The sequence below is a fragment of the Elephantulus edwardii genome, unplaced genomic scaffold (genome assembly GCF_000299155.1).
Source record: "Elephantulus edwardii isolate Elephantulus edwardi_28Jun2011 unplaced genomic scaffold, EleEdw1.0 scaffold00015, whole genome shotgun sequence".
NCBI lineage: Eukaryota > Metazoa > Chordata > Mammalia > Macroscelidea > Macroscelididae > Elephantulus > Elephantulus edwardii.
In genome coordinates this window covers 8,459,344-8,467,727 of record NW_006399765.1, presented here as the reverse complement: position 1 = coordinate 8,467,727, position 8,384 = coordinate 8,459,344, and the positions used below count along the sequence as shown (strand labels likewise).

The 8,384-nt window shown below is 46.5% G+C and overlaps 1 protein-coding gene across 1 annotated transcript in view; it reads left to right on the top strand.

The window, feature by feature from the left end:
* The window catches only part of LOC102843868 (fer-1-like protein 4-like), a 31,648-nt gene that overhangs the window by 22,487 nt on the left and 777 nt on the right, over positions 1-8,384 (top strand). The window contains exons 29-42 of the mRNA XM_006881703.1: positions 857-1,043; positions 1,184-1,242; positions 1,328-1,459; positions 2,229-2,271; positions 2,349-2,449; positions 2,536-2,673; positions 2,778-2,894; positions 3,933-4,060; positions 4,240-4,410; positions 4,802-4,956; positions 5,686-5,846; positions 6,281-6,366; positions 7,432-7,530; positions 7,749-7,990. Coding sequence (XP_006881765.1) covers positions 857-1,043; positions 1,184-1,242; positions 1,328-1,459; positions 2,229-2,271; positions 2,349-2,449; positions 2,536-2,673; positions 2,778-2,894; positions 3,933-4,060; positions 4,240-4,410; positions 4,802-4,956; positions 5,686-5,846; positions 6,281-6,366; positions 7,432-7,530; positions 7,749-7,990 — 1,819 coding nt within the window. The remainder of the gene's footprint in view (positions 1-856; positions 1,044-1,183; positions 1,243-1,327; positions 1,460-2,228; positions 2,272-2,348; positions 2,450-2,535; positions 2,674-2,777; positions 2,895-3,932; positions 4,061-4,239; positions 4,411-4,801; positions 4,957-5,685; positions 5,847-6,280; positions 6,367-7,431; positions 7,531-7,748; positions 7,991-8,384) is intronic.

Sequence of the window (8,384 nt, the reverse complement as noted above, 5' to 3'; positions counted from 1 at the left end):
TTACATAGGTATAGTTTATATATATATATGTTGTTATGAGTCACAGGCAACTCAATGGCACATGACAACAGCATAACAGTATGTTACTGTGTACCACTGAGTCAGAACTGACCCATAGCTGACCTTCTAGTGAGTTTTCAGAAGCAGTTAACCGCTCGGGAGGAGATTACCCTTCCTTCTCCCAAAAAACAGCTGATATGTTAGAACTGTGCACCTTCAGCCTTCACAACTGCCACCTTCTTATCACTAGGCCACCACAGTTCCCTTAACTCTATCTATCTATCTATCTATCTATCTATCCACACACACGCACAAAATAGACATACACACACATGACATACACACACACATAAAATAAGCCTACCATTATAATTATTGGTTTTCCCACTTTAGGATCCGCTGATGTTGAATTCTTGGGCTTAAGACCATAAATAATTTTGTGACCTAGTGGGTAAGGAGTTGGACTTCCAAACCAAAATTAAATGGTTCACATCCACCAGCTGCTTCTTGGAAGAAAGATAAGCAGTGTCCTCCTATGTGTATAGTCGTTGAAAACCCACTGGAGGGTCAGCGAGGAGTTGGTTTAACTTGACAGCAGTACATTTTTGAGATATTAATACTAGTAAGTTGAGCACCAATTCCTTACATAATAACAACCCTACGTGTCTGACAGTACTTTTGAATCCATGGTATCATATGCTATTCAATAGTTCTTTGAACCTGGGGCTGTGTTCCCTTCAGCTGGGCAACAGGCTCAGAGAAGGTGATGACTTATCAAAAAGGTCACAGTGGGGCCACAGCAGAGCTTGCTGGCCTCCTCCCCAGTCTTCTCTCTCTTTTATCCCCAAACCCCCAGGACTTGCCGGAGCAGCCTTACTTGCAGCCCCCAGTCAGCATCCTGGTGATTGAGCGCCGGGCCTTTGGCCGCACAGTTCTTGTGGGTTCCCACATTGTCACCCACATTCAACGGTTCACATTCTGGGGTCATAAGGATCCCTTCAAGGAGGAGGAGGAAGGGAAAGAGATGCCTATGGGACCTCAAGGTAAGGGACCTCCTCTAAGAACCACTAGAGAAGAGTCTCCGCGGCTCCTGGCAGAGATGGCTCTAGGAGAACTTCCAGGGGGCACTGAAGTCTGACTTTTGTTCCTTTGACTTCCTCATGGTGTTGTTTTCCTTTCCCAGGAGACAAATCCTCGGATTCCTTCTTGGCTGAGGAGGGGTTACCTAGAAAGCTCCTCAAGGTTATAAGAGTGTGGATGGCAGGAGAAGGGACTGATGAGCTGTGGGGTGTGCTGGTTAGGAGGGCTGATTCATTCATTCCCTCAGGCTCCTCTGAAAAAGCTCCCCCTGAGAGGCCTCCTGAATCAAGGCCCTGAATTCGAGGAGGACATCCCAGATCCTGAAGAGCTGGACTGGTGGTCCAAGTACTATGCATCGCTGCAGGAACAACAGAGACAGGTGGGGGACAGGAGCCCCTCAGGGTGAGGGGCTGGCAGCAGAGAATGGTAGATGGCAAAACTGATCTCATCAGATGTGGCGTTTTTGTTTTCTCTGAGCTCTTCATTATAGATAACTTTTTTAGCCTTACACCAATTCTAGAAACTAGAGATTTATTAATTCCATTATCTAGAGTTGTGTGGTGGGTAAGGAGTTGTGTTTCCAACCCAAAGGCAAACAGTTCAAATCCAAGAGCTGCTCTGTTGGAGAAAAAGAAGCTTTCTCCTCCTGGGTGATTTACAGTCTCTGAAAATCCATTAGAGGGTCAGCTCTGAATTGGTTCTGAATCAACAGCAATGAATTTTGCTGCCCAGGATAAATATAACATGAGCCACCTTTATAATTGACAATTCTGTAGTAGCTACATTTTTTTAAAAAGCTTTTACTTTTTAAATTAATTTTTATAATATACTTTCCCTTTCTTTCATATATCTAAAATATTGAACAAGATTTGAGATACTTTACATTCTTTTTCTTATACTAAGTTTTACAGTACCTTTCAGTTCAGAAGATCCACACTTCAAGGTGTGGATTAATCACAGGAGCTGGTGGCTACCATAGCAGACAGGACGGGACTAGAAGGACTATAAGATAAATTGTAGCTTTGAAAGCTGTGCAAGTGACATACATAGCTGGAACTAAAGCTTCCCAGCTTATTATCCTGCAAAACAGATAGATTAAAGAGGTAAAAGAGATGAGGAGGAATTTCTAATCTGTCCTTTGATTTCAGCCAAACTTTGATGAGGATGAAATGGATGATCCTGGGGATTCAGGTAAGAGATCGCACTTTCTTGCTCCTCTCCTCTTTTCCCCTAGATATTTCTAACTGGGACATTTCTGCTTATCCCAGATGGAACCAATCTCATTTCTGTGGATGAGGAAGCCCAAGACCAGAGTGAGGCTGAAGCTGAGGGTCCCATGCCCCACAAAAAAGCAATTACTACCCTAAAGGTAACTTAGTGGGTGTTGGGAAGAGGGGAGTCCCTTTGGAACTGATCTCGTTGAGGGCTGTCATTACTGAGATCTTCGGCTTTCAGATCTACAACCGAACGCTGGAGGAGGAGTTCAGTCACTTTGAAGATTGGCTGCGTGTCTTTCCCCTCTACAGAGGGCAAGGAGGCCAAGATGGAGATGGAGAGGAAGAAGGATCTGGACACTTAGTTGGAAAGTTCAAGGTGTGTTTACAAAAGGGAAAAAAAGGCCCTAGAAGCACAGGTGTTTATTTGAGAGGAAGACTCTGCCTTTCTCTCAAGGCCTTTTCTTTCACCCCTACTTCTAGGGCTCCTTCCTCATTTACCCTGAATCAGAGGTACTGTCACAGTCTAGGCCTCATATTTCCCAGGGAATCCCACAGAACCGGCCCATCAAGCTCCTGGTCAGGGTTTATGTTGTGAAGGTGAGCATCTGTAGCTCTGGAGAGTCTCCAACTCTAGCACATTCTACTACTGCCGTGGATTGAGGGGGAACTGGGTGGAAATCGCCCCTAGGAATTCATGATCTCAAGCTGGTCTAACACAGTATTGGACTGAATTCCCACCATCTGTATGAAGGTTCTCAAAACATCAACTGGGAAATTAAAAGTGGTTTCAAGTAGGTAGTTCACTCAGGAAACTGGCAGCAACAAAAGCAAACCATTTCTGGTAGAGGACATCCATAATTTATGCCTTCAGGATTCCAACTGCTTAAGTCAATTATGAGTCATGATAAAAAGTACAAAATATAAGGAAACAAAAAAATACAAAAAAATAAGGAAATAAGTAAGGATTAGAAAAAATAATAAATTTAGAATGTTAGGAGTCTGAACTGCTATTGGATATAAATATTAAAATGACTAAGTAGCTAAATAAATGTATTTGAAATATTTAAAGAAATGGAAGAATGAATTTAAAATTTAAAAACAAGAACCAGAGAATATAAAAAGTAAACAGTGAAGAACCGTCCAAAAGGAATATATTATTAGGCATTATATATATGATAATAATCTGGAATAAGAGGTGCAAGGTGGGTTGGGTTGAGGGTGGGAATAGAATGTTCAGCAATTTAAAAAAATTATAAAAAAGGAAAAATTTGAAAGCGAATATAATATTTATAAATAAAAAATAATATACTAATATTAAAAACTCAATTATAAGGCAAAAACACTTGAAAAGTCATTTCACAAAACTACATATATAGTAAGATTCACCCACCCTCTTCATTATTTTACATTATTTTTCTACATTTCATTCTATTTTAGTGTTAGCTTTTGGTATGTCTTGTATATTTCGTAATTAAAAATAAAGAAGTAATTTTACCTAACATTTTCTGTCTGCTTCTTTCAGTAGGAGAATCTCTCCTTAGTAATTTACCTGTTTGCAAGTCATCTGAAGTTAGGGTCAGCAAAGGCAGCCTTAGGCTATGACAAGAACCAGTTCTACTTATACTTCCCCCTTAGGCCACCAACCTGGCGCCTGCAGATCCCAATGGCAAGGCTGACCCCTATGTGGTAGTGAGCACTGGCCGGAAACGTCAGGATACCAAGGAACGCTACATACCCAAGCAGCTCAACCCTATCTTTGGAGAGTAAGCCTGGGTCCTAAGAGGGAGGTGGGATATGGGGAACAATTTTACAGTTCAGTCTTGTGACCTTCAAGTATTTGGTGGGTGGCTTTGGGTAGACAGGGGTCACCAAGATCTTTGGACACTCTTAGACCGCCTCCTAGGGCATGGAGGTGTCCTCAGCCATTCTCTTTCCTGGCCAGGGTCCTGGAGCTCAACATCTCTCTACCAGCTGAGCCTGAACTGACCGTGGCCGTGTTTGATCATGACCTCGTGGGCTCTGATGACCTCATTGGGGAGACCCACATTGATCTGGAAAACCGATTCTACAGCTACCACAGGGCCAACTGTGGTCTGGCCTCCCAGTATGATGTGTAAGTTCATTATACTCCTCAAGAGCACATTCTGAGTCTCTGGCCAAACAGAATTAAGCTCCACACTCTCATTTGTACCACTCTAAGCTGTGATTTCAGAGAAGGGGATCCTCTTACAACTAACATGTAGTAGCTCAGCCTAGACTTGGGCTTGGGATTCTGCAACTAACAAGTCACTTGACTGACCCCTCTGAGCCTATTTCCTCATCCGTACAATGCAAGAATCTCTTTCATAGAAGCATTTGGCATAGGTTTTTTTTCCATTGTTGCTATGAGGACTAACCTCTGTCCACTGGAGTTAATGAACCTGGGATGTCTTCAGGAGTCTCCATCTCAGCTTTTGTCCCCATGTACTGGGCTCATCTGGGGCTTCATCCTCTTCTGTCCACAGAGATGGGTATAATACCTGGCGTGATGCATTCCGGCCTTCACAGATCCTGGCAGGGCTGTGCCAACGCTGTGGCCTCCCTGCCCCGGAATACAGAGCTGGGGCTGTCAAGGTGGACAGCAAAGTCTTTCTGACACCGCCTGAGACCCTGGCCCCAGGTACCAGCCCCTCTCTTCTGGGAAGGCCAGAGGGATAACAAGATGTGGGGAGATCAAGGTACAGGGGGCCTCCTGGTGCCCAGTCTAATATTCCCCTAAAAGGGCTAATTTACTTCTGCAAGCAGATTCTTTAATGGTAGGGGAGGACATGGTCTTCTTTGTTTAGTGCAATTTATTATTATTATTAATGTGTGTACTGTCAAATCAGATCTGACTGGTACAGGATGTGATTGTGCCTCCTTCTTCAGCAGAGCATCTGGTGGATTTGAACCGTGCACCTCTGGGATTGCAGGGCAACATCTTGCCACTAGGCCACCAGAGCTTGCCTGTTTAGTGCATTTTAACCCTCAAAAAATGGAGCAGAAAACTGGTCATCCTCAGAGTCATAGCTAACAGAGTTCTCAGGACACAGAGAACACATAACAGGATGCAAATGCAGAACTACAAACATGTACAACAGAATGTAGATGCAGAACTGAGCTCACGCCTTATAAATGGCTACTGGCCTGTTCTCTAAAGGGTCCCACCACCTTGACTGCTGGGTTCTCCCTGGGAAGAGCTGTTAAGCAGCATCTCACCCACTTTTTGTGCTTTGTGCATCCCCTCCCAGCCAACACTCCCAGTGGCTGCCTTATCTTTAGAGCAAGGATCGGTGGGAGGGGATGTGGGAGGGAAAGGAGGAGAGATGGGAACAGTATGGAACTCACATTCAAACACCCTTTGTGTCAGGTAGGGGAGGTCCCAAGATGGCAAATGAGCCCCTTGAGGAGGAACAGGCACTGCATGTACTGCGGTGCTGGCAGGAGATGCCGGAGCTAGGGATCCCACTGGTACCCGAGCACGTTGAAACACGACCCCTCTACCACCCTCGCAGCCCGGGGCTGCTGCAGGTAAGGTAGGAGCAGAACCCAACTCTAGAATCCCAAGACTCCTAGAACTCTTGGCTGATCTTGGATCTGAGCCCTTATCTTGGACTTCCACTTTCCACCCTGAACCCGCCATCTATGACTGTGGTCTTGCAGGAGCCCCACTTCAAGGCCACCATGGCTCAGATCATGGGACTTCCAGCATAGCCTCTATCTTAGATCCCTAAGATCAGAACATCAAAACACAGATCTTTTTGGATCATCTTTGATTCTTGAGGCCTCGTGCCTGAACCCATAACCTTTCCTCCCCCCATTTCAGACTCTACCTTCATCCTCAACCCCAAAATCTCCTGACTTCACTGGCTTTGCTTTTCTGTCCTTTGAGGGCATGTTGCAATCTCTGGTCACAGGGGTGTCAGGGAAAGTGGGAATACTAGTAAGCCCCTCCATCCTCTCAGGGATCCCTTCACATGTGGATTGACATCTTCCCACGTGATGTGCCCGCCCCACCTCCTGTTGACATCAAGCCTCGACAGCCAATCAGGTGAGAGTTCTGGCCCCTCCCTGAAGGACCAGGTACATCCCTGTCTACATGTACAATCTGAAAAACTGAGTCCTGGTAAACAGATAGCAGCTGCTTCCACCTGTGTTTCCTGTAGAAACTGCATTTCCCTTTTCCTCAGAAGCCATTATGAATTGGTTATTTGCTATTTGCCAGGAATAGAGTCCAAATAGATTTTTAGTAAACCCCTTACAGACATATATGAGTCTGAGTGGAGGTCTATGCAGAGTGTGCCCACTGCTGAAGACTGATCTAGATGTTGGATATAGTCTGGAATCATCCCTTCTTACTTCTGGTTTCTGCTTTTCTTGGTGGCACTCTTAAAGTGGCTGCCAGTCTGAGGACAAAGTGGTTTTGAAGAGCACCAGGCTTTCACCTCACCAACCAGTCCACTTGAGCTGCAAAACAGAAAGCACTTCTTTCTCAGTTATGCTAAGTCTAAGGGCTGATTCTGATTGGACAAGCCTGATTCAATCATCCTGGGTAGAGGCTTGGGATACATAGATTGACCAACTCGAGGTGCTGTGCCCACCTCTGGGTACGGTTTACTACAACCAGAATCATAGAGATTGACAGTTGTGGTTGGAAAGGAGTCACCAACAAAAAAATCGGTGTGTTTCCAAAATGGATGCTGGACTGGAGAAAACAACAGCTATCCAGAAAACCTAGTGACCACCTGCCAAGGGCAGGACTACTCGGGTAGAATCTAACTTGTGCAGCCCCTCCTCCTTCTGCAGGAGCTGTTTGCTCTCTTCTTGTCTCCCCTTCTACATCTCTCTGCAGACTGGCTGTCTTGGTCTACTTCTATGTACCACTCTGGTTTATCTACCACTCTGACTTAAAGTGGTTCCATCCCCTCCATCTGATGCCCAAAAACTGCACCACTCAGGATCTTAATTCTTACAGGAGACACCACCACTACGGCTGGGGTGTCAGTGACACATGGGCAGGCCCACAAATAGCCTGATCACACATTAGAGGCTCTGGCCCAGGGCTTTCCAGCAGCCCTCCACACGTCTGAACCACTCTCCCCAACTTGTTCCTCAGCTATGAGCTCAGAGTCATCATCTGGAATACAGAGGATGTGGTCCTGGATGACTTGAACCCACTCACTGGAGAGATGACGAGTGACATCTATGTGAAAAGGTAGGCCTGTGGCTGGGCCATACACTGTGCACGAATAGGGGTGGCTACAGGGGCTGGGGCCCTCAGGCTGAGTCACAACCATATCCCCTAGACCTTCTATGTGCCTGGAGCTGGGTGAAGGGGCCAGCCCTGTGGGCAAGCCCAGGGGAAGCTACAGAGGAGCCAGCTTCTGGGCTTTTCCACCTCCCACCTTGCCTGTCCCTCTCCCCTGGCCTCAGCTGGGTCAAGGGGTTGGACAGCGACAAGCAGGAGACTGACGTTCACTTCAATTCACTGACTGGGGAGGGGAACTTCAATTGGCGCTTTGTGTTCCGATTTGACTACCTGCCCACGGAGCGCGAGGTGACCGTCCGGCGCCGGCCTGGACCCTTCGCCCTGGAGGAGGCTGAGTTCCGGCAGCCGGCTGTGCTGGTCCTGCAGGTCTGGGACTATGACCGCATCTCTGCCAACGATTTCCTTGGTACTGCCCAGTCCTCCTCTAATCTCAACCCCTCCCCAACTTCAGCCCTCACTGTCCAAAGGTTTTCTACCCTCCAGCCCCACCTGAATGCCTGAGTTTCAGACTCTAGGTCATTGTTTGCCTTCCTGCCTCATTACTGCCTTGATCACAGTCATGGCCATCCACCCAAGTTTTCACCCTCTACCTGACCTAACTCAAGCCATCATGTAGCTTTAGCCAATTGATCCCAAGCCTGGGCCCTGTTTCGCTGGGCATTAATAGCTCCTTGACATTTGGCCTGTGGCTTGGTTAGTCCACAGCTGTGGCTGACCACCTTATTCAAGCTTTTAATGACCTTGACTTAGAACTGGCTGTGCTGACCTCTCGCCAGGGCCCAGTTAGCCTTTGGTCTCCT